At 45.6% G+C, this 25,832-nt stretch overlaps 1 protein-coding gene across 4 annotated transcripts in view; it reads left to right on the forward strand.

The window, feature by feature from the left end:
• Window positions 1–25,832, forward strand: part of LOC146855927 (uncharacterized) — a 651,622-nt gene that overhangs the window by 125,051 nt on the left and 500,739 nt on the right. For 3 of the 4 annotated variants that reach the window (XM_085653872.1, XM_085653873.1, XM_085653876.1), the window contains exon 6: window positions 11,826–12,083. The exons of the other annotated variant lie outside the window; for it this stretch is intronic. In XM_085653872.1, coding sequence (XP_085509998.1) covers window positions 11,826–12,083 — 258 coding nt within the window. The remainder of the gene's footprint in view (window positions 1–11,825; window positions 12,084–25,832) is intronic. 4 annotated transcript variants of the gene reach the window in all.

A 25,832-nucleotide genomic window follows, 5' to 3' on the forward strand; every position in this document is an offset into this window, starting at 1 on the left:
CTCTGTCTCCCCCCTCTCCCCCCCTCTCCCCTCTGTCTCCCCCTCTCCCCTCTGTCTCCCCCTCTCCCCTCTGTCTCCCCCTCTCCCCTCTGTCTCCCCCTCTCCCCTCTGTCTCCCCCTCTTCCCCTCTGTCTCCCCCTCTTCCCCCTCTCCCCCTCTTCCCCCTCTTCCCCCTCTCTCCCCCTCTTCCCCCTCTCTCCCCCTCTTCCCCTCTGTCTCCCCCTCTTCCCCTCTGTCTCCCCCTCTTCCCCTCTGTCTCCCCCTCTTCCCCTCTGTCTCCCCCTCTTCCCCTCTGTCTCCCCCTCTCCCCCTCTCCCCTCTGTCTCCCCCTCTCCCCTCTGTCTCCCCCTCTCCCCTCTGTCTCCCCCTCCCCCCTCTGTCTCCCCCTCTGTCTCCCCCTCTCCCCCCCTCTCCCCTCTGTCTCCCCCTCTCCCCCCCTCTCCCCTCTGTCTCCCCCTCTCCCCCCCCTCTCCCCCCTCTCCCCTCTGTCTCCCCTTCTCCCCTCCCCTCTCCCCTCTGTCTCCCCCTCTCCCCTCTGTCTCCCCCTCTCCCCCTCTCCCTCTCTCCCCCTCTTCCCCCTCTCCCCCTCTCCCCCTCTTCCCCCTCTCCTCCTCTCCCCCTCTTCCCCCTCTTCCCCTCTGTCTCCCCCTCTCCCCCTCTTCCCCCTCTCCCCCTCTTACCCTCTCTCTCTGTCTGTCCCTGTCTCTGTTAGTCTTTATCTCTATCTGTCTCACCCTACTGCCCTCTGTCACCCCCTGTTCCCTTACCCGACTCTCACACCCTGCTGTTCTCTTGTCATTCGTTGTCACCTCTTTCCCCCCCCCCCCCTCCCCTTCCTTGGCTTGTGTGGCAGCTGAGGCAGCTTCCCTTCCAGGGCACACACACAGCCCCACCCGAGTACTTCACAGGTCTTTAAGAGACTATTTGCACGATAACGAGGCTTTGTTGTATTTCACCTCTTAGCGCCCCAGCAGCTCCACTCGGACTAGAGCTTGAATCCCAGGGCCCCCACGAGCAGAGTCTGTGTTTGCCATTAAAGGCTTGCCGGGCCGTACTATGAGTACCCCTGTCCTAGACCATCTGCACTTGCTTGACTTGTTAACTTCTAGATTAGGATGACAGATGCCCAGGCACACTGAAAGTCACATGCAGCCCCGCCGGGGTTGTCGGGCCACACGGGCACCCCCAGACTGTTGTGCCCACCTACTCACAAGTCCAGGAATACGAACAATCCCCCGGGCTCTCGACCCAGACAAAGAAACATTTCCGCGGAGGATTCCCTTAAGGAACGTATCCCCCTGAGCACCCTGGATCCACCGCTCGCAGACTCTAATCTCTCCCGAAGTCCAGTAATCTGAGATCCTCCAAAGGATTGACGACAAGAGACACGAAGATTCACTAATACCTGGACACTAGAAATACATACCCAGCAGTAACGTAATGTAGAACTCTAGTCAATGCCGATGCTGCACTCACATCCTGCATTGGTGGAGGGGTCCACCCCGCAACTCTTGCGCTAAGCGCTATTGCTTGGACTGTTCATCTCCAGTTGTAGGGCAACAGATGCTTCCCTTCTAGAAGTATAGGGTGGGGGTGGGGGGGTTAGGACCATTGTCATTGTTTGGTTTTATGTTTTCTACTGCAACCTTCCTTTCCGATAGCACAGCAGTTCGGCACAAGATTCCTACACAGGCACAGCACCCTCACTCACTTGGCTCTGCCCCGAGGGCTCTGCCCAGCCCTGAGCACATCACATGATGCGATCCACCATACCCTATGTACCATCTGTCCCTCATGGCACACACGACCCAAAGATATAACTCTCTCCGGGTCATGTCCGGGAACGTCAACGGCCTGCTCGATCGAATCAAGCGCACAGTTCTTGAAACATGCCCAACGACACTCCCCTGATGTCCTCCTCTTCCAGAAGACTCATCTCATGGGCTCCCAATGTAACTTTCTATCACGCTATGGTTTTGATAGGGTGTGGCATTCAGTCTTTAGTAGGGGCTCCCAAGGAGTGGCCATCCTACTCAAAAAGTCCCTCCCATTTGTTCCCTCTCACATTACCAGGGACCCACAAGGGCGATTTGTAGTTCTTTCTGGGTTGCTGGGCGGGGCCACTCTCAATCTCCTGTCCATATATGTCCCCCCTCGAGTCTTGCCTCAACCCTACAGCACCTCACTCACACCATCTCCCCCTTGCCCTGGGGTCAGATGATTCTTGGGGGAAGACTTCAATGCGGTCATGCAGCCCAATCTTGACAGTACCTGTATCCCCTCCCCCTTCAGGCTGACCCATGCCAAGAAATTGACTGAGTGGGCGATCGCTCTAGGCCTTTGTGACGTATGAAGGATCTGGAACCCCTGGGTCTCCCAATACACACACACTTCGGTGGCACAACACTCTCAACCACTCATTGACATGCTTTTCATGCCAGGCTCAGACTGTCAACAAGTGACCTCTATGTCCATCCTTCCCCGAGGAATCTCAGTTCACTCAGCAATGCTCATGGACCTAGGCGATTCCCCTGACGGGTTACCATCTATCTGGCGATTCAATGCTTGGTTCCTCTAAAACGAAGAGTTCCACAAAACTATCGAGGAGGAGCTTCGGCAGTTCTTCCTTGCGAACCTGGGATCGGTATCTTCACTAAGCATTCTCTGGGAAGCAAGTAAGGCTACCATCCGGGGGGGTGGCCAAAAGCCACCTTCGGACACAAGTACGTGCCCAAGATAGTCACCTAACCCTTCTTGAGGTGCAGGCCCTCTGACTGAGACCGATCCCGCCACGACTCAGACTGAAACTCTTGATGGGCAATCAGCAGCTGTCCGTGAAGATATCAAACAGATCTCATTAGTCGGCCAAACTGTTGTGGCATTCATCAGTCGCCTCATAAAAATGGGAGACTCCTCCACAGGCTTGCCTCGTATCCCCTGGCTAATGGGATTGTACCTGAGATCCGTGAACCCTCAGGCACCATTTGCCGTACCGCTCCTGAGATCGCATGGGCTTTGTGGGGTATTATGCTAGCCTCTACTCAACACGAAGGCTGGAGGGCCCTCTCACAAACTTTCTCGCCCCCCCCCTCCAAGTCCGCATTCCCTGCTTGACACACCCTGAATTGGCTAATCTGGACCTGCCCTTCACTCTGGAAGAGATGAGCACGGCGATCTCTCACCTAGCGTCCCATAAGACCACAGGCCCTGATGGCTTCCCTCAGGAATAAAACACCTCCTATCGGGAGCTCCTGGTTCCCCACCTCTCAACTCTATTCCAGCACTTGATAGAAGTCGGGAAGTTTCCCCCGTAGACGGATGTGGCCACCATCGTGGTCATCCCAAAAACCCAACCGCCCTCGTCCAACTGTGCGGTCTTCCGCTGATCTCCCTAATTAACACCGAAAGCAAAGTCTACGCTACTATATTGGCCCAAAGCCTGCACCCGCTCCTTAACAAGCTCATTCACCCAGACCAATGTGGCCTTATGCCAGCTCGTAGCACCAGACACTGCCTAAGGCGCCTCCACCTAGCACTGGCATATCACCAGGCACTCACCCCCTATCTGACGCTCGTTCTCATAGACTTCGAGAAGGCCTTCGATACGGTGGACTGGCACTACCTCAACGAGGTGCTCCAGCTAATGGGTATGGGCCAGGAATTTCGGAATTTTGTACAAGTCTTGTACTCTGAGCCAAAGGCTAGAGTTTTGATTGATGGAACCCTATCTGAGGTGTTCCCCCATCCAAAGAGGCACCAGGCAGGGCTGTCCCCTCTCCCCGCTCCTCTTCGCTCTGGCGATGGAGCCCCTGGCGTGCCTCCTCCGCACGGATGAATTGATTCAAGGCTGGACGTGGGGACACCATCACGTAGACAAAATTGCATTATGTGCAGATGATGTCCTGTTTTTCCTAGCAGATCCGGCTCGCTCTGGCCCTAGATGCCTCCAATCCCTTCAAGCCTTTGAACAAGTCTCGGGTCTCCAGTTGAACCCAGCCAAATCGACACTCGTAGCTCTTCACCCCTCCAGGGATTGCTTTGGCTGGCAAACAAACATACCTATTAGACGTCAGTCGTTCAAATACCTAGGCATATGGGTCGCTCTGCTTCCGGAGCTGGAATGGGCACTCAATATTACTCCTCTCATCAAAAAGGCCAGAGGGGACCTTAATTGCTGGCAAATCTTGCCACTTAATCCACTTGGAAGAGTGGCGTTATGTAAGATGATGATCCTCCCCCGGTTCCTGTATGTTATCCAAAATACCCCCTTTCATTATCCCCGAAGCTGGTTCCAAGAGATTAACACCATGATCACACAGTTTCTGTGGGGGGGGTGGAAGACCGTGGATGGCTCTCGACCGGTGCCGCATCCCGTCCTTCGATGGAGGTATGGTCATGACGGATCTATACCTATACTATACTATTAGCCACACGGCTGTTGGTTCTCCATGATTGTCTCACCGGAGGGTGGTCAGATCCAGTGTACTGAACTGAACTTCGCGAACCGGATTTTCCCCGAATCCAGGCACTCGTGTTAGGATCCCCTATCCCCAGGGCGCTCCGAACAGTATTCCTGGCCTGGCGCTCGGCTCTGTCATACGCAATGGGAGTTCAAACTGACTCAGCAGACGCCACTCTGGCATGGCACATGGCTTGGTGAGGTGGTGGCACTACAAGGGTTTAGGCAATTGGACCAAATAGGCATTTCCCAACTGGGCAACGTGTGGGTGGGAGACCACATGCGGACTTTTCAGGATTTAAAGAACCATTTCTCCCTGTACCCCTCACAATTCTACAGATACCTGCTGATACGCCACGCCCTCTACGCCCATGATGGGAAATATTGGTAAAGGAGGCATCTCACGTATATATCGCGCCCTCACTAACAGCCCATGTCTCTGGGAGGGTTGGTTGGGTTCCCTAGACAATGAGGATTGGCGTGGCGCCCTGATTGCCCCCAAAACTGTCACTACCTCTGCCAAACTCCGACTCATCCACATTTTTTAACTTCACACTGTATACCTTACCCCAGAACACCTACACAGAGCTGGGCTGCGCCCTCCCCCAAATGCACACACTGCTGGCACCACCCTGCAGACTTTTACCATGTAGTCTGATCTTGCCCCCACCTCCAGAAATACTGGGACAAGATAGTAACCGAGCTCACGCACATTTTGGGCTGGCATGTACCCCGCGACCCTATGCCCTCCTCCTGGGCGTTATGGATTCCCTGGACGGATCCCGAGCAGATAAACTTTTCATGTGGACTGCCATCATAGTGGCCAAGCGGGACATTGTCATGGCCTTGTCACAGCCTGACCTCCCCCCACAATAGCTAAATGGAGCTGAGGGGCGACTGGTGCACCGCTTAGTAAAAACCCTTGTTTGAAAAAAGGGGCTGTCTGGCCAAATACCAGAGAGTGTGGGGCAAATGGTCAGATTAGATGGGCTAATGGAGACCCGGGCGGAGGGACTCTTGCCTTTGGTAAATTGTTATTCCTGTCCTCTGTGAGTGTATACTTGCTGTGCAATATTTGTGCATTATTCTTGGTACCCTTTATGTTTCCTATGCAAATCTGTGTTTGTGCTCTCTATGCTAATCTTTCTTGTTTTCTAAAAATCAATAAAGTTGATCATTAAAAAAATACAATGGCAGATCCCCCAATACACACTTTTTAGGTCTCGCCTAGGATCAATCGATCAGGAGTTTGTAAAGCGCACTACTCACCCACTGAAGTCTCAAGACGCTAGGGGTTGTGTGAGCGGCTCCATTGGAGTCATCTGAAGAGCCAGGTCTTGAGATCTTTCCTAAACTGGAGCAGTGTAGGGCTTTGACGGAGGTGGAGGGGAAGGTTGTCCAGGTCTTGTCTGTGAGGTAGAAGGAGGACCTTCCACCTGCTCTGGTCCTGTAGAAGCGTGGGACTGTGGCCAGGGAGAGGTCAGCTAAACGGAGGTTTCTCTTGGGGGACTGGAAGGAGAGACGGTTGTTGAGGTAGTGTGGTCCGATGTTGCGTTGTATGAGTGCGTGAGCAGCCTGAATGTTGTTGTTCTTTTGGTGGAAAGGCAGTGGAGATCACAGAGGTGTTGGGTGGTGTGGTTGCGCTGGGGGATGTCGAGGATTAGACTGGCTGCAGCATTCTGTACAGTCTGGAGCTTGTGGAGGAGTTGTGGTGGGAGGTGGGGTGCAGCTGAGGGCGGAGTTAAGGTGCTCTTTGGTGATCTTGCTCCAGTTTCTATGTGGGGGGGCATGGTGTAGGCTTGTGTACTGTGGGTTTTGAGAAGAAGTGGATGCAGTGGTGGTCCGTACAGAGGGGTTGCGTGGTTCACCACAAAGGTCATTTATACAAAAGCAAAACCAGGGTGATGTAGCAAATTCACCTTTTTGCAAGGTCAACCAGGTCTGTTGAGTTTTTCTAAACTTTATTTTAGCTGGTTTTAGAAGTCTTGTGCAAAGTGACACTGCCACCGAGTGCAACAATAGTGTGTATGCTCCGCCCCTAAAATGTGTTGTTAAATAGTTTTTCCAAATTGGTGTATTGAACTCTCTAACAAGTCCATTGTAAGGTGGTGCAGAGTTTCCACCAATGGCGAGGAAGTTGAATGTGATACGTGCGCTGCAGTGTGTATTTAACCCACCCACACATATGGCAACAAGCATTAGTGAACCCAATAAGTTTGGCATTGGCATTGTGCTGGTTTTTGTAAAACTTGATTGCTGGGATGCTGCTGGGCAATTGACAATCCAAAACAAAATTGTCTAATAGTAAAAATATACTTTTGGCCTCAAAAAAGCACACATTGCCATAGTAGCCCTTGCCACTGAAAGGAAATACTGTGTGTGGATATGCTCCTACAGAAAGGGCAGAATGCAATCACTCTCAGTAAAGTTGACCGTGAGCTGACCAGTTGCCCTATGCTGTGTACTGTAGTGGATGGATGAAAATGTGATTGACACAATTACAGTTCAATGGATGAAGAGTGCTGGCTGAAAGCTCCTAAACATAAGTTATAGTATACATATACGTTTAGTAAAATCAAAGGGTCTTGGCAAACACTAGACCTAAAGAATGTATAGCTCTGGACAGCAGCTTATTGGCACTTTAGTGGTACGTGGCTGAGAAATGTACCTTTCCAGTGTATTCATATTTCATAAATGTATATAAAAACTCTTAAAGAGTGTCTTCTAAGCCCACAGGGGTACGTGCCTAATATGTACGCAATGGGAATCATTTGCCTTCACAGTGAACACAATGGAATAAATATTTTACTATGTAAGTAAAGCTGCATTTTTGATGAAGGGGCCTAGCTTTAAATTATTATTTTATAACATTGACCAGAGAAAAACTAGAGAGATGAATAAGTTATTCTCAAATTAGTTTCTAAAATCTATTACTGGAGTAAGTATATTTTTGATAACTGTAGTGGAAAAGTGTTGTACCTTGTGCTGCCTGAGAGAGAACTTGTTCAGAACATAGTTGCCTCTCATCCCTACTCCAGGGATCCAGTACACATCTTTGGCTGGCTGTTAAATTGCCTTCTGCTGGAAGACAATGTATTGGCCTTGGGGTCCCATAAAGCAGAGGTGTTATGAACAAGCGATCAGTTGTCAGGGATTAACCATCTGGGAGGGATATCGGAACAGTTGGCAAAACAAAAAGCAGCCATACCAGTTGCTCCTTTCACCTGTAGATGCCAAATGAGGGTGGTAGGAATTACTACCATCCATTACCAGGGCCATCTCAAATTTTCAAGAATTGCTAACATTCATGTTTTAGGGACCTCCCAGACTTTCAAGCCCCAGTAGGAGAAAGACCCAGGTTTGGCCCAGACAGTGTCTAGGGCCAGAGCTCCTTTCTGTGGATGACGACACACATCATCTTATTTTAGGACTCCAGGGAAGATTTGCAATAAACCAGGAGAGTACATGCTGCCTTAGTAGGTGAGGGCTTTGTGTGAAAGTAGTCATTAATCGGAGGGTGGAAATTTGTAGGCAATGTTGAACACAAAACCATGCCAACATGTCCCAAAAATATACTAGAGCTGAAGAGTAGATGAACAATCACACTGAAATTCCTTCTTGGATGTGTGGATCCAAAAAACCGAGGCAGGTTTAAATACCACTGTTTACAAGTAACCCACAGACAGAAACAACTCCTTGTTTTACCACAGTTTCCATCCCCCGGATTTAACTAAAAACTTACCATTTTCTCAATTTCATAGAATTCGGAGACTCGCCACTGATATTGCCGGAATATGATTAAAAAAAGTAAAGCCAGATACCTTGAAAGACAATATCTTGCTCAATTACTTGATGATTCTGAAGACAAAGTCATGAAACTGGACCATCAACAATTATTGAAAAAACAGAGTTGTGTTTGTTTCTAAATTTTGCACAAAGTCCTCAACCATCGAAAAAATCATCAATCGTAGATGGGAACCATTACTGATTGAACCAGAATTCAGAGGACTTTTTGACACCAAACCTCTATTTGCCTACACCAGAACAAAGAATCCTTAACGACACGTAACACAACTGGCACTCTCAATCATACAAGAACAAAAGAAATTCAGAATTGCATTAATTGCAACAATTGTATAGTGAGAAATACTATTTCACACCCAAGATCAGGAGAAATCATCAGACTTCGACACGCTACGAATTGCAATTCACAGAACGTGCATTACAGCATCAAATGCCCATGCGGCATGCTTTACATTGGAAAAACTGAGAAGAAAATTAAAACCCAAATCACTGAACATAAGAGTATGATTCGGACTGAAAACAGCTATTCAAATCTAGCTCTTCATTGGTTAGAACACAGGTACACTATTTCACAAATACGATTCCAAATAATTGAAGCAGTACGTACACACACAGGACGCAACAAGGCTCAGTTTTTGTTGCTAAGAGAGACATATTAGATTAGACGTTTTGATTTGTTAGTCCCAAAAGGCTTAAATGACAAAAATTACATGAGTTGCTTCTTATGAGCGACTGCAATAATTACAACGCACCATGTTCTGAACATTTGGGTATTGACAGGCGATTAACATCTTTAATGAGCTCATTTACCTTTGTATACTGTTGGCTTCTACTCTGTTTTTTTGTTGATCTGATATTCACTTTGTCTACTTCGGGTGTTTTCATCACCTCACAGGGTTTGAAATTGGGACATCTAGGTTAGTTTTCTATTATTATCTTTTCAGTATAGTACGATTGGTAGTACTACATGTTAGAAGTACCCCAGCTATTTAACGTAAATATTAACATTTGACTTTAACTTTTGAAGCTTTTGGTCTCTGGGACTGACTATCTGCTGGTTTGATTCTTAGTGTTCATTGTGGTAACTACAGATGAAACCCCAACAGCTGCGGATTACTTTTTTAATACATATTTCTTTCATAATTTAGTATGTTGTCACACTCTCACCTGGGCAAATTATCGTTGATTCAGTCACCTAGTACCACGCTTTGTTGTTTAAACAATCTCAGTGTTCCATATAGTTCTCATTGACATTTCCGTATTGGTATAGTGATACTTGAAACGAGTAACATGGCGGCCGCGATTTTGAGACACAGGGCAGAGGTAGGAGCCTATTTTGTCTGTCAGAAACTTTGAAATGGTGTCTGCGCTAGATATACTTTACGAGCGTGTTTTTTTTTCTCCACTTTTGCATGTCTGAGACGGGATTACCTTTTGAAATGTTTTTTGTTAAACTGATAACTGCCTTTTTCTGATTCAGTTGTTGACACCTGGTATAGGTATATACATCTGCAGACATAGTAACATGGCGACCGTACTTCTGATGCACATGGCAGAGTAACAGTCATATTTTGATCTCTATGAACTATGAACGCTGTTCGTACCGGATATATTTCACAAGTGTGTGATCGTCTCTTACTTTGTACATTCAAGACAAGACTAGAGTCCTTGACACATACGATTAAGAGGTGAGCTATTGTTGCGTTGGCACGCGGTTATTTCTTAAGGCCAAGACTGCCATTTATGTGATCTGACAGATACTTTCTGTTGCGGTTACTTACCAGGTCGAGAAGATTGGATACATATCGGGAGTCCTCGTCTGGAGGTTTCTCGTTTCGAGCAGATAACAAAATCTGCCTCTTGTTGAACATTTATTTTCATTAGGATGATTCCAGCAGATTTATTACAGTTTATTTTTAGCTAAATGCGTAAGTTCTTGAAATCACTTGATTTTTCAGATACATTGGTTTTACACTTGAAAGGGTTTTACATTGTGTTGTACAACTGGAATGGTACTGATTAAGATTTCATTATTGACATGGACACTGCTCCGATAGGAGCAACAGGTGGTTTGGGTCTAGCTACTCTTCAGCTCTAGTATCATTTTGGGACATGTTTAATGGTTTTGTGTTCAACATTGTAAACAAATTTCGCAATTGAGTATATAACTTGAAATTTCATGTTACTACAGTTTTTCAATTGTTACTGCTGGGTTCAAGTCCAACTTGTTGCATTTGTTTGTTTTTACAGTTATGCTACACAGCCCCTGAGGAAGGGAGTTCATCCCGAAATCCATTGGGCACTACGCTCTTGGTTAAGAGCATAAAATAAGTTAAATAATGTGTTATCAACAAATGTTATGTTTGTGAATGAAAATATGTTTTGGGTAAATTCAGGAGTGGTCTCAGTATTAGTAAAGATTTTTTGAAGAATTTAAATACAAGTAAAAGAAATATGACTTCGGAACTATCAATGAGCTTGTCTGTAATTGTGATATATTCCTTAAAAGCAGTGCTTACTGGGTCTAGGAAACTAGTTATTCTTACCCTTTACTTTACAGAGGCAGACTCATGCCATAAACATTTCACACATAACACTCTGAAAACTTAGCAACTGTGCTAGTGCCTTTGAAAACGTGTTATGCTGCATTGTATGCACAATAGTGGTACAGATTGACAGGTAAGGGTCTTAAAGAAAGACATTTTAGTAATGAGGTTCAAACTGCAGTAAATATGCACATGGTTGATGCTAACATGTTCATGTTTTCATATAAATGTATTGATGTGTTATCTGTGGGTGTTCATATCAGGCATGCAAGTAAGAGTGTACATGTATCAGTTAAATATGGAAATACACGTTTCAGCTTAATTTTTTCACAAAACCCAAAATAAATAGGGATAAATACAGAAAAAATGAACAAGAGACAAATATGGATAAATGCAGACGGACATGTCAAAAAAATGAATATCATGAAACCGGGAGCCCTAATTATAGGCAGGGCCACGCATTTCTGTGACCACAGCATTTTCTCCATAATTATAGATTTGCCGAATTTGGCACATAATCAACATCATCTGCTGCATAACCTGCAGAATTTAACAAAAAAATAGTTTAGTTCGGATCAAAAGTTACTAAAAATGTGTCGAATCATGTCTCCGTGCAGTGGGAAACCCTTCACAAATATTGTCATCTTGCAAATGCTTAATGATGCATCTGCGTGTTAAACTGGAACTAATATCTTGAAAGCTTTGTCCAGACTGTGTTTATATGTGCAAAAATGACAAATATATGAAGTAATACTATCACATATGTGCTGCATTTCACTGCAAAATGTACCTTTTCTTGCCACAAAATGTAGTCAGCCCTGCCGCATAATTTGGTCTTCAGCTACCACATAATTCCAGTATCCCTGATTTATAGCCTACTGAACTGGAAATTAGAGCACTGTTATCATTTTTAAACGCAGAATGAAATAGCAGTGTCCATTTAGTATACTTTTGAATGTCACAATGGGTAATTAGAGATGGTTGAAAACATGTCTTTTACTTATTGTGTATTTTAGTTGCCAGCGACTTGTTTCCAGTGACTGTGAATAGCAATTTTGCTACTCAGTTAGAAGTTTTGTGGAACCCGGATTTTCTCGTGGGAGACGAATCCTTCGTCACGCTTGTCCTGCACGATGTGAAGGGCGGGCTCTTGGAAACAGTTTCATCGTCTGGAACAAGCTACACATTTTCAGCGCTAATTCCTTGCACAGAGTACAGGATATGCCTGTCCACGCAGGACACCAAGAGTCAAATCTGTGTGGCTGTTTCAACAGGTAGCGTGCAAAGCTTTTTACTTAAATTTAGTGTTTACGCCAGTGCATTGGTTGTAGAGTTAGACCGTGTATTTCTTGTGATGTCCCAAATTATGTCTTTTATAACATTTTATTTATTTTACAAAGATGGGCCAAATTGAAGGAATTTGTGGCAGAATAATACATCAAAATAGTTTGCCGTATTTTCCGAAAGGTCGTTGAACAAGCTTGGCAATGCCAAACGGTCTGGCCTATGAATAAAAAATGCCTAAACGAACTACACACAGTAGCGGGTCTCACTCTCTTCCTTGGCGAGAGGTATTGTGCATAGTCTATTATCGTTTTTAAATTCCACCATGGCCACCTTATTTAGAACCAGTCTCTCGGCCATCGAAGAATGATACCCTATGGACAGAGGCATTCCCTAATGGTCTCCAGGTTTAGAGGAAGTGGCCACATGGGATGCGGCACACAGCAGATGGAAAGAACCAGAAGGTGGCCCGGTAGATCTGTCTGGGGAACTATTGAAAGGGGGCCTATCATAGGAGAAAATATAAAAACTAAAGAACTGGTCCATCAGTCCTGCACTAAAACACAAGCATTTTCAGGAGGATGTGCACAGGTAATCAGACATGTGCTGTCACTTACAGGACAACTAACAATGTACCTCTCTGCTGAACAATTCTGAACAGTTCATACTTATATGCCTGAACAATTTATTTTTAGATGCCTGAACAATTTATTCTTATATGCCTATTGACTTTAACATATGCTTTTCACAATAAATATGCCAGGTGCCTTTCTTGTAACTTTGCATAATAAAGCGATCAGGCCTATAGCCTTGATAATTGGCTTGCCCCATTAACCAACTCACTTCTGTTGTCTTGCACATAAGATTTCCCACAGGACAACATGTACAATGTAAGAACTCTTTTTCAGTGGAAGCACTCAGCTTCTGCCCAATCAAATGTTGTACTCAAGCAAACAAATATGTAGGTACAGCTTCCGCCCCTATCTCAGTATTACTTCTGAAAGCTCATTTTCTGTTGTTCACATAATGTCTGAGTGCAGCTGTGCTGTCAAGCCAGACCTAAAGAGAGCTGAGCAGCAATATGGCCATGTCCTTGTGGAGGCCAGGTCAACAACCTTTCTTTGGGTTTCTTCAATGAATCTGGGCTTTGAGATCTCTCTAAGGCCAGTGGTAGGCTAAATAACATCTCTGGGGTCCGCCGGAGTGTGATAGTGAATTTTGGAGGTGGAAGAACGGCAGATAGTTGTTGGTTCCGCTGAAAGCGCTGATGGAGGTGCTCCCGCAAGGATCCGCTCCCCACGTTAGAGGCAGAAAGCAAGGCATCTGAGACACTAGGCACAGGTAGACAAACACCAAAGCATTATATGAGGAAAGTAGGATTAACTGGATCCCCAGCAGTGTATATCAGCTCTGAGGATGTGCCTGGTGGACTTGTGGGTAGCCAGTGGAATAACTTCATGCCTCTCAGGTGATTGGAGCCCCCCTCATTAGCAGCCCCATGGCAACCAAGCCTTCTGCGGTCCGACACTGAGGAACAAGCCGCACAGTTTAACCTGGAGGACCTACCCTACCCTGGTGGTGGGCTTGTAGCACTGCTGGTTCCCGGCCTGTATCCTTCGGCTTTTGGTGGATAGCTTAATTTTCAGGCAGGAGGAGGGCTAGAGTTGATTTTCTATTTCGTGAGGGAAATCATCAAAGTCAACAGCGAAAACTTGTCCTCCTAACCATAGGAAGAAGCTGCCTTGGCAGAAGGTGAGCAGGCCCTGATGAATTCCATATCTAGACTTGAAAGAAAAGACTGACTTAACGCTGCATTGAAAGATATGTTAGCAGAGCTGGAAACACTGTCTCGTAGGATTCTAACAGTTGAATGGTCAATGGAAGGCAATGAGTTAATGATGTCATACATCTTGGGCTGACTGATGGACAGTGAAACCAATTTGTAAAGAGCATAGGCAGTTGAAATGAACAAGTGTTGTAATTTAGCGTTGAAAGCATTTTGGCTCTCATGAAGTTTGAGTTGGTCCAACGGAAGCACAGGCGCTGCTGTGATGGTGATGGTCAAGTTAGTGGACTTGTGAGATCAGTTCTTAAGTATGGCAGAAAGTGATAATGTGGGAAGAATAGAAACTGTTTGTTTTCCAAGGCCTGTGAAAACAAACATTGGTAAATAAGATAGCACTGATGGCTATCTGTCAGGAATTAGTGAATAGAGAACTTGTACCCTCCGTGGAATACCCAGTTAAACTGAGAGGAGAGCATCTGGGCTAGAAATTCCTCTTCTCCAAGATGAACTCTGCATAAGCATTTTTTGAGACTGCACTGTGGTGAATATCTTCCATAGCAATTGCAAGGTCTGCAGGGAAGGGAGGGAAGAGGGAGCGACTTCATAAATTAATGGAGTATTACCTCTGTCTTTTCCTTTTTCTTTTGTCACTCGGTATTTCCCCCTCCCGATGCTCCTTCTTGGAGTGTTGAGACTTTTATGAGTAAAAAAGGTTAGTGAACACCAATTCAGAGAATTGGTGAAATATTGGAGTTTGAAGTTTTTTCTCCAGCTAAACTCATTCACCACTTCTGGGGTTATACCTGTGGATGCAAAGTGTATAAAGGGTTCCTGTATGTATTCTTGATTGTTCATTAAACAGATAGTAAAAAGAATAAAAATAATGTGGAACAACTGAGCAGTTTTGTTTAAAACCAAAAATCACAATTTACGAAGTATACAAACTATAACTTACTCCTTGCAAAAGTGTCTGGTGTGAGCCAAGTCAACTATACATTGTTTTATTATTATTACTGTGCTACCTAGCAATTCCAAACAAAACGACCTGGAGCTTATAGTGATCATTAGAATATTCACCATGTTAATTCCCATAGGACCTTTAGACACAGCTACAGCCCGAACTGCTGAACGGAATGTCACCAAATTTGGCAGGAGGGTAGATGCTGCTCCATGGAAGTGCCTTTTTGTGATTTGGTGTAAATCATTTCAGTAGTTTATGAAATATTATAAAAAATCCAAATATAGATATGTGGGGACATGGATCCTCCGAGGATTCAACAGTCCCGTGGTGAAATGTGATAGGCTGCAAACACTTCAACCAGTAGGTGTTGGCAGCCATCTTGGGACTCAGCTTGAACCTGAGTCCAAGAAAAAAAAAATAAAAAAAAAAATTTTCAGCTGGAGTCGTGCAGGATCTGCGACTCCCACAAAAAAACTAAGCTGGTCTCCCGCGCTTTGTTTGTAAAAGGCCCCCTGGTGGGTCAGTTCCCCGGGCCAGTAGTAAAAAAAGAAGGGGGCGCACGGGTCTACCCCTGGGGCTTATAAATGCCAATGTGTTAGAAATGATGTTTCTGGTTTGCTCGGTATGCACCTTAGCCAGACAGAATCCACTACTCTAGTCAGGTAAGGGGATTACATGTCTAAAATAACCCCTGTTCACCCCCTTGGTAGCTTGGCAAAAGCAGTCAAGCTTATCCCAGAGGCAGTTTGTAAAGCATTTGCACATAACCAGCAGTAATACAGTGAAAACGCTACAAAATGGCATCACACCAGTTTTAGAAAAATATTCAATATTTATCCGTGAGAAAAAAGATAAAAATCCAACATATCAATAAAGCAAAAATAGACTTTAAAAACAGTTCCTTGAAGATGATAGCTCCGTCCTGGGTTATCACGGCGTCAAGAACAACAAATCCAACAGTTCTAGCCGACCAAGACTTCGCAGGCCAGCTACCGTGTCAGGGAGACACTTAAAACAGTACCTTTGGAAATGCAGGGCGTCGGACCTTGCGGTCATCTCCGGAAGAGCGGCTCAGCATGCGTTGGTTTCGGAAGTTGGTGCAGGTGTCATCGGGCCCTTGAAGTCACATGCGTTGCAGGTTGAACTCCTTGAGTTTGAAGTTGGGAGCACCGCCAGGCGTATGGGCTGTGGTGTGAAGCGGAGCGGTGTGACGAACGGTGCCTTCAGGTCGCGGAACAGGCAGCAGCTCGATGAGAGTCCAGCGGCATCGGCGAGACAAGGGCTGTGGTGTAAAGCGCGGCAGTGCTCGTTGCGGTGCTGACAGGTCACGGTGCAAGTAGCATTGTCGTCGTTGCTGAAGCACTGTTATTGGTAGACCCAAGGCTGCAGTGCGAGATGGGGCAATGAAGTGTGTGGGGCCCACAGGTTGCATTGCAGGCAGCAGTATCGGTTGACGAACTGGAGTTGATGGTACTGGCATAAGTGGGCCAAAGCTGCGATGTGGACGGGGAGGTCAATTGTGTACTTGCGAGTGGTGCCCTCAAACCACTGTGCAAGCAGCAGCATTCATGTCTGCTTGGAGCGCTGTCATCGGTGAGACCAGGGCTGTGGTGCAAAGTGGGATGATGCTCCATGTTCTCCACGAGTGGATGCAGGCAGCAGCTTCAATGATGGTCTTGGACATCGTCATCTGTGAGACCAAAGTTGTGGTGCGAAGTGCGGTGGTGCCCTCTGCAGTGCCTTCAAGTCACAACATTGGCGTTGTTGACTGAGTCGGATACCTTTCTTCTCTGTGGCAGCTGAAACCTCTAGTTCCAGAAGCCAGTACCCAGAAGATGTTTAAGTCTTTGCTGTTCCTGAGACTTCTTGAATAGGGGGCAAGCTTTACATCAAGCCCCTGGAGATACTTAGAATGCAGAAAGAACAGTCCAGTGTTTTCCCTGCCCAAGACAGAAGCAGCCACTGCAGGCCAACCCAACAAAGCAACAGCAAAGGGGCAATACTCCTCCTGGCAGCTCTTCCAGAACTTCTTCCTGGCAGGTTCCTTAGTCCAGCAGTAATCTAAAGTATTGGGTTCAGGGCCCCCATATTTATACCACAGTTTCCTTTGAAGTTGGTACAAACAAAGTTCCTCTGGCTCACATTCACCACAGAAGGTGGGGACAGCTTTGTGGAAGGCAGCCACAGTCCATTCTGGTGCAAGCAACGACGACTCCCACTTCTTCATATGCAGCCAGGTCTATTCAGCCTGGCTGTGAGTCACTGAGGAAAGGCATGACACACCTCAACCCCACTTGTCTGTCTAGTGTGAATGCACAAATCAGCCCCCGTCAGTCTAAAACCCAGACGGCAAATGCACAATAGGCAGAGGCATATAGGTGGTTAGACAAGAAAATACCCACTTTCTAAAAGTGACATTTTTCAAACCCAAAATATCAAAATCACCTTCACTAAAAGATGTATCTTTAAATCCTGAGTTCAAGAAGCCCAAACTCCATTTCTCTATCTTGTCCCAATAGAAAGTTATGCTTGTAAGATATTACAAAGCAACTCCCATGTCAGCCTATGTGACAGATAGCCTCGCAATAGGTAAAAAGAAAAAACACAGCCTTTCACTATCAGGACACGTAAAACACACCAGTACATGTCCTACCTTTCACATACTCTGCACCCTGCCCTGAGCTAACATTGGCCCTACCTGATGGGTGCCGTAAATGTAAGTAAAGGGAAGGTTTGGTTGCCAGGTCGGCATGGCAGTAAAAACTGCATGTAGACACTGTAGTGGCAGGTCTGAGGCACATAGAAAGGCTGCCTGTGTGGGTGGCACAATCAGTGCTGCAGACCCACTAGCAGCATATTATTTACTGGCCCTGGGCACACACAGTGCACTGTACTAGGGACTTAGTAGTAAATTAAATAAGCCAATCATGGAAAGACCAATCCACAAACATAATGTACATGTAGAGCATTTGCACTTTAGCACTAAATAGCAGTGGTAAAGTGCCCAGAGTCCTAAAACCAACAATTATAAGGTCAAAAACAGGAGGCCAAAAAGAAAAATGTCTGGGGGGTAAACCCACTGAAAAAGCCAAGACTAATACCAGGGGACCATTACCTCCTTGTGTAATTAAAAATGTGGGGAGGCCCATATGGACTACCCTGCTGACCCAGGAACTACCACCTCCCTGGGGCTTATAAATTTAAAAATGGGGGGCTTCTTGGACTCCCCCCAGCTGTGGGGACCACCACCCGAGGCTTTAGGTTTTCAAACAATGCAGGGGTGCCACCTTCCCAAGGCTTTAATTAGAATTAATGTGAGGGGTGCACGGACCCCCGCAGCCCCGAGTACCACCAACACCCTGTGGCAAAATCAAAGAAAGGAGGGGGGCCATGCGGCCAATAATGGCCTTGGAGACCGCCACCCCCCCAGGGCCGGCTCCTGCAATGTCCCAGTGTTCCACCCTTGGGACACTGGTGTCTGCTATGGCTTGGTGGGAGCATTACCGTCAAGCCATAGCAAGCAAGAGAATTAAAAATACTCTCACTAGCTGAAAGTGGAGCAGAATTGCTTTTGGACAGATGGAGCTGCATGCTCAGCAGCTCTCTCTGTACAAAAGAAATGTCGGCTCCCGCAGGACACAGGGAGCTGAAAGGGACCGCGGGGCCTTGAGGTTCCCCTCACAGTCCCCAACAAAGTGTCTGGGTGCCCAGAATTGGGCCAGGGCACACAAAATAGAGGCAGGGGATGAGGTTCCTGGGGCCAAAATGGGCCACGTAGCACCCCTCCCTGTATTCATATTAAAAAAAGAAATGCCAGGTCCCACGGGATGGGCCAAAAATGCCTCGCCCCGGGGATTGGGGATCCCGAGGTCGAAGTCAGTCCAGGGAATAGGGGCTACGCAGCTCCCCTTCGTTAAAAAAAGAAAATACAAACAAAACCACCCAGCAACTCACAAGAGGCCCCCTCCCTTTCTCTACCACTCTGCAAACGCACCTTCTGGTGCACTTCTGTTTGGGGGAGGAAGTCCCCTTGGCTCCAGAGGGTCCTTTAGGGGCCAACAAGTCTTCCTATTGGGACTTCTGAGAGGTCTTCGAAGGCCACACTCCCTTTCTCCATTACTGTGCAAATGCAACTACTACTTAAAACAAGCATTGGCATAGCCAATAGGTCTCGCCTTTGGGACCTTATAAGTGTTTAGCCATGCAACAGTTGATGTTGTTGCACCAAGGATATTATGCTGCAAAACTAAATACTTATAAGGTCCCAAAAGCGAGACCTATTGGCTATGCCAATGCTCGTTTTTTTGGTGGGGGGGGTTTGAGTGTTATATAGAGTTTTATATAGTGCGAACTCAACCCGAAGATATCCGGTATCGGAGCACTTTACATGAGCATTAGTCGCGTTACAGATGGACATATTCATTTTGTTAGGCACGGGTGATAAGTGATTTGCCCAGAATCACAGGATTCTGAGCTGTTGTTGACGAGACTCTAACCTGGTGCCCCAGCTTCGAGGTGGACTCCTCTAGCCATTAGGCCACATCCTCTCATTGCAGAGAATTAAAAAGTAAACCGCGACATGAACAGGTGACCAGCTTAGTGATTGTTCAAGAAAGTTTAAAGTATGTTTTCCTTATCCTTGAGGGTCGTTGTTAGAAATTGGATTTCTGGTTGGCTAGGGCTTGCGCCAAAGCCAGGCAGAAACCACGACTCTAAGTCAGGGCTGGGGAGTTACACGTCAAAGATAACCCCTGCTCACCCCCTTGGTAGCTTGGCACGAGCAGTCAGGCTTATCCCGGAGGCAATGTGTAAAGCGTTTCCGCGCGCACACAGCAACAACCCCCTAGGCCCACCACAAAAGGAACTCCACACAAGAATCTATATAAAAATAGCCTTTGTATTATAATAAACACATTGGATAATATTCACACAATTTACACTGTGCCAACTGGCACTGGGCAGAATTTACAGGGGACTATTTACATCAGACCGGGCCAATGGACCCCTGTCAGAATCATCACAAATCACCAATTGTAACTGTAGAAATGTAGAACAAATAATAAATGTAGCGCACAACCAGTAACCACTGGTAAAAGGTAAGTACACCCACGCGATCCTAAACACCTTGGGCATATATCACGCAGGGAACCATGAACTCACTAGCATAACCTCCACTAGGAAAACAGTCTCCTATGCATAGACACAGTTAGGAATAAAAATAGCATAAAGGCAATGCACATTGCGCAAACGTACACAGGTAAAAATAACCATGTACCCTAGGTGAGGGCACAACACAGGAAAACTGTCCCCAGGCCAACTTGGCCTCTCAGGGGCTCAAACGCCCTTTGTCCAAAATGTCAGGGCTGGGCTGCGCACGCAGCAGAAACAAAAGCGCACAGGGGCACAACCTAAACGTTGCAGCTGCCCACTAAGTGCTGGGCAGCTGGGAAAATGAGCCTGGGCACTAGCGTGCCTCCTGAGCCCCTCTCGGGGACTCTTAATGCCAAATGCCCCCAAGTCCCACTCAGGGACTGCTAAATACCAAATGGCCCCCTCGTTGCAGCTGCCTGCGCTCTCGCAGGGCAGCTGGGGAACATGCACCAAGGAAGCCTGGCACTCCCGGTGCCTGTTGGGCCCCCACTGGGGATGAACTAGTTCTAAATGTTGGAGTCCCGCTCTCGGACTCAAAGGGGAATCCAAAGCTGTGCCCACATGTTGCAGCTGCCCTCTGACAAGGGGGGCAGCTGCGAGCACCGACAATGTGCCCCGAAGCAGGCACCAACTAGATGTGCGCGGGCCCCACGGGGCTTAGTCACCAAGGTAGGCCCCCTTTCTTCCTCCCCACTCACCGGACTGAAGCGGGGACTCCTCAAGGCAGGGGACGCCTCCTCCGGTGTAGGCGCGGGGCTCTCCCTCGCGGCACGGGAGCCCCACCAGCCACTGCTGCACTCCTCCGCACACCGTCCAGTGTGGGGTGGGCTCCTGCCTGGACGCGTCTTCGGGTGTCTTCTGCTCTTCGTGCCGGAGCGCGGGGTGGGCTCCCGTCAGCTTCCGGCTTCTCCTCCTCAGAAGCGTGGGGTAGGCTCCCGTTTGCTTCCTGGTTAAGCCCCGCCCACATCCTAACACAGGTTGCCTGGCTTCCTGTCCGGACCGGGCTGCAGCGGTGATTTTTCCTTCTTCTCTCACCGAAGCACGGGGTGGGCTCCCGCCTTTGTTTAAGTAAAATATAATGAAATAAGCAGGGTAGGCACCCGCAAGAGCACCGCAATGCGGGGTGGGCACCCGCTTTACGATAGGTAGATCTTCAAGGCGGCAATAGTGCGAGGTGGGCTCCCGCTCAAAAGGCACAAATCGGGGGAATCCCTACGCCGGGATTCCCTCGGAAATTATCGCAGCTCAGCACTGCTGTTCCCCACGAAGGCGCTCCTCAGGACAGGAATAAAGCGCTTTCCAGGCTGAAAAGTCAAGCCATCACCAAGCCATAGCGCTTCCCAGGCGCTGGAGTTACAGAGTCCAGGAAAAGTCTTTCAGGAGGCAGGGGGGGGCAAGGGCTGGGGCCAGGGGCCAGCTCACAGGGCCCTCCAGGCAGGGAGGCAGTCCCCAGTGGCAGTCTCTCCTGGTGCCCAGCAGCAGCAGCAGGCCCCCCCTCCAGTTAGGATCAGAAGAAGAACATTTTACTTGGGGTCACAGCCCCTTTTTATATACACATTTCCTTTGAATTGTTTGTATTTCAACGCTAGATCTCTACCCAGGCATGCCCTGGATATCTGGGATCTACTTATAGCGAAAACCCCGGATCTAGTTTTCATTACTGAAACCTGGTTATCCGAAGCCAATGCCCCAGATTTAGCAAATGCCCTCCCCCCCAATTATAAAATCATCTCACAAGACAGACTTGGGAAAAGAGGTGGAGGGGTCGCTGTGATATTCAGGGAACAACTAATATGCCTAGTGGAACCTATAACTGCCCACATTGAACATCAGACCTTACCCTTTAAAGTACTTCACGAGGGTTTTACTATCTTAGCTGGTGCCGTTATTTACAACCCTCCCGGACAACAAGCTACTCTCGGTGCTAAATTACTGAATCAACTATCGCCACTCTGTCTGGCACACAAAAATTATTTAATAATTGGTGACTTCAACATCCATTTCGAAAAAACTGACTCTCCGGTCGTTTCCCAGCTTGAATACGACATGGGAATTCTCAATCTTAAACAGTGGGTAGTGGGCCCCACCCATACAGCTGGCCATACTTTAGATTTACTCTTCACTAACTTTGAATCCACCAGCATAAGAGAGATTAAACCTCTGCCTTGGTCAGATCATTCCCTCATTACCTTTTCATTGGGCCTTCTCGTTAAACCTTTGAAACCTAAGGCTGTTTCTTATATTTCCAAACGAGCCTGGAAGCTAATTAATGAATCCAGCTTTGAGAAACACTTCCAAGTGGCCAATGTCAAATCATCGGAAGATTCCTCTGTTTGCGATGACGCTGCCCTACTGGAGGACGAAATATCACAAACCTTTAAATAAATTAGCCCCAATACGGGAATCCAGAAAAAAACCTTTAACAGAGAAATGGTATACCCCTCATTTAAAAAACCTCAAAAAGGAATGCCAAAAAACAGAACACTTATGGAGACAATCCAAAGATAATGAAACAAGATTAACCTACGTTCACAAACGAAATCAGTATATTCTTGCCATTAAAAACACAAAAAAGGATTACTTTTTTTTTTTTTTTTTTTTTTTAAGCTTTATTCGAGACAATTCTCATAAAAGCACATAAAATCAACACAGTTATACAATAATACATTATTACGGATTAAAAATTCATTAAACATAGAGTACAGCTCATACAACATTTGCATATAAAAACCATATTTACAAATAGTATTACATTAATCATTGTTGAAAGGAATACCTTGTTACCTGCTTCCCCCCAGGGACCGTCTTCTAATTGCCCATGCCCAACCCAGGTATTTAGCTACCCCTATGACTATCGAATCCTGAGTTGTTGTACGTAGGATTCTTAGAGCCACTGTGCTGTCTCGTGTCCCCAAGTTTTTGCATACCGGCGAGAGCCATTTTCTCCTCGGATTCACATAAGCGTGGCATACGAAAAGAAAATGGCCTATGCTCTCCTCGAAATAGTGAGATTGCCAACAAGGGATTTTACTTGAAGTTACTTAGTTCAATTTCTTTGTTATTAAAATTGAAAGTGTATTTTAGATCAATTATACACATACAATAAATGTTATGAAAGATGAAAAAGCACACACACGGGAATGAATTGTGAATAAAACACAAGTCTTTTTATATATCAATCAAAATCAAGATAAGGGGGATACACAAGGGAACAATAAATTTCAGGCAGTGTAACATGAAAGATGGGTTAACTTAAATCCACATTTCATCAAAAAACATCTATTTCCAGGTAGTTTTAACAGAGATTAATTTCATAAATGAAAAGAAATCAGCTGTAATTATCAAATAATACGGAATTAGATGATGGTGTCGACGTTTCGGTCTTGGTGGCAGAAGTCCGTTAGACCATCTTCAGGACAGTTAATATTTGCACAAATAACCCCTATATAAACATAATACAAATAATTACATTAATGAATACATAACAATTATAAAAAGTTTTTTACATTCTAGACAACCCGTGTGTGGAGAGTGGTCTCTATAAATTGATTTAATCAAATAGCTAATTAAATACTGCATAGCAGCAAAACTAAATTAAATATGGAAATTTACCATATTGGAGTCAGGATGAAGACCCATTTATCAGACAACCATAAAGAATTGTGAACAAGGCTTAATGTCATGACTCAAGGGGCTTATGGAGCTTAAATCCATTTTAAGTCAGGAAAATTTAATCAACATAAAAGTAATTGCTTACTTTGTGAATTCGGGAAGAGCAAACAGCTCAATCTTCGTTTTTATATATTTTTGTCAAACCGTATTGGATGAATCTATAGCCAAAATTAAAAAGCAATGCATTAGGTATATATGCATGACAGCAGAGAAGAAAAAAGAGAGGAAGGGCCTTGAAGTGACTCCTACCTAGTTGTTGACAAAATAACTCCTACATGGAGATCCGTATATGAAAGATCCTCGTTTGTTCTGATGTCTTTTTACTGTAAACATAGAAAGTAAACACCAATTGGCTCGTGTATTACTTCTGTTTAGATTTATAAAATCCAACATCAAGATTTTTAATCTAAAGTGACACAGAATTAGCGGATACTGAGCAAAATCTATCAGGTGAGTTATACACACCTCTCCATCATTAAGGATCTACACTCGTCCTCATTTAAATCTAAGGATGAGTGCTTGAAAGATCAAAGTTTATCAATGCATCGCCAGTAGCAGCCCTCTATATAATGACAATTATGTATCAACTCGAGGGGTGTTAGATGATATGAACACTCAACACAATATCGAAAGCTAGAGCCATTCAATGAGAGCAGACACGCCTCTCAACACAGAAAGCGAATAGGCTCAAATTTAATTAATTCAGTACAATGCAATTACATGCTGTTCATTAACCTTAACCAGTTTATTTAGAACCCGCTGTAGATAGTTATATCTTACTGCATACAGCAATGGATTTTCAATAGACAAATTCAAACTTGCGATGAAAACAGCCCTTAAATGTAGCGCAAAGTATCGCGCCATGTTTTATGTTAAAATCAAAGAAGGTGGGGACACCAATATTCAAAATATAGTTTACTAACCCACCCTAACATTGCAAGCTAGTGCTGCCTCTAGTGAAAACTGCTTCATGACAATGAGCAGAGAATGTCTCTAACTAACGTCGTGATCAACTTACTTTTTAGGTTTTGAATCAGACTCGAAAAAGCTCCGCCATAGTCGGGAACGCCTAACTTAACCTGACTGGAACACCTGCTTTTAAAGCTACCTAATTGATGGGCGGACCTATTACGTGTTGAATGATCAAGTGCACCAAGTGAACACGGCGGCCATTATTGAACGGCTAAATAGACTGGATAGATTCCATTGTAACGTGATATTCGTAATCTCCACAAAGTTGTACATGTCCAAACTTCCAAGGAGAGTCACGTATTTAGAATCAACTGGTTGATAATGATCTAGCTGTATGGTGGAGGTATCGAAATACCGTAATGTTCGTTTTTATTCAGATTTGAACTAGACCTATGTCTGGATGGCGGCCATCTTGAACGGCACTGTAGTTATTGTATCGTATTGGAATCAATGAAAGAAAGCTGACGGAGACTTCTCAGCATCTATGTGTTTACATTGGAACCGAAAGTAAACTACGGTTAACCATACGATTATAACGAAGCCAAAAGGTCACGAAAGTCCTATTCATTAAGACTAAACCTTTCCGAGGACACTGGCTTGAATATGGCAATTAGATTACATTTGAATACCCGAATACCGATGTTGGAGAAAATCAACAAAACATAATCATTAAACATTGCAGTTGAAATATATGACATCTATTATGCAGACAATATAAAACATAATTTCCTTATATTTTGACATCTCTTGATGGTCTCAATGCAGGTGCATTATATTGTACATCATATCATTTTAGAAGTTACATGCACATGATGCGGGAACATGTTACAGGTGTTATGTAAGACAATCACATATTTTTACATCTCACAATGCAACCAGCGCAGTTAATCAAATAATTTACTCAAATTGTTGACAACATGTATATTACAAATTCGCCTATAGTACTCAGTGCACACATTTTGACACGAATGGAAACTGTTGTCGTTGGATGTAATAACGAGCCAAGGTAGATACTCAAAGATTATCTCTACCATGAAGAAAGTCTACTATTGCCCTGGTAATTCTAGTTGATATATAATAACTAGGCAAGTGTGTTAAATCCCTAGGTATAGATCGATGGACTTAGGGGTGCAGATCATTAGAACAGTGTCATCGTTGCAGATCTTGTTTATTGTTGTGGCAACTATCATGGAAGAA

Source organism: Triturus cristatus, chromosome 4_1, assembly GCF_964204655.1.
Source record: "Triturus cristatus chromosome 4_1, aTriCri1.1, whole genome shotgun sequence".
Classification (NCBI taxonomy): Eukaryota; Metazoa; Chordata; class Amphibia; order Caudata; family Salamandridae; genus Triturus; species Triturus cristatus.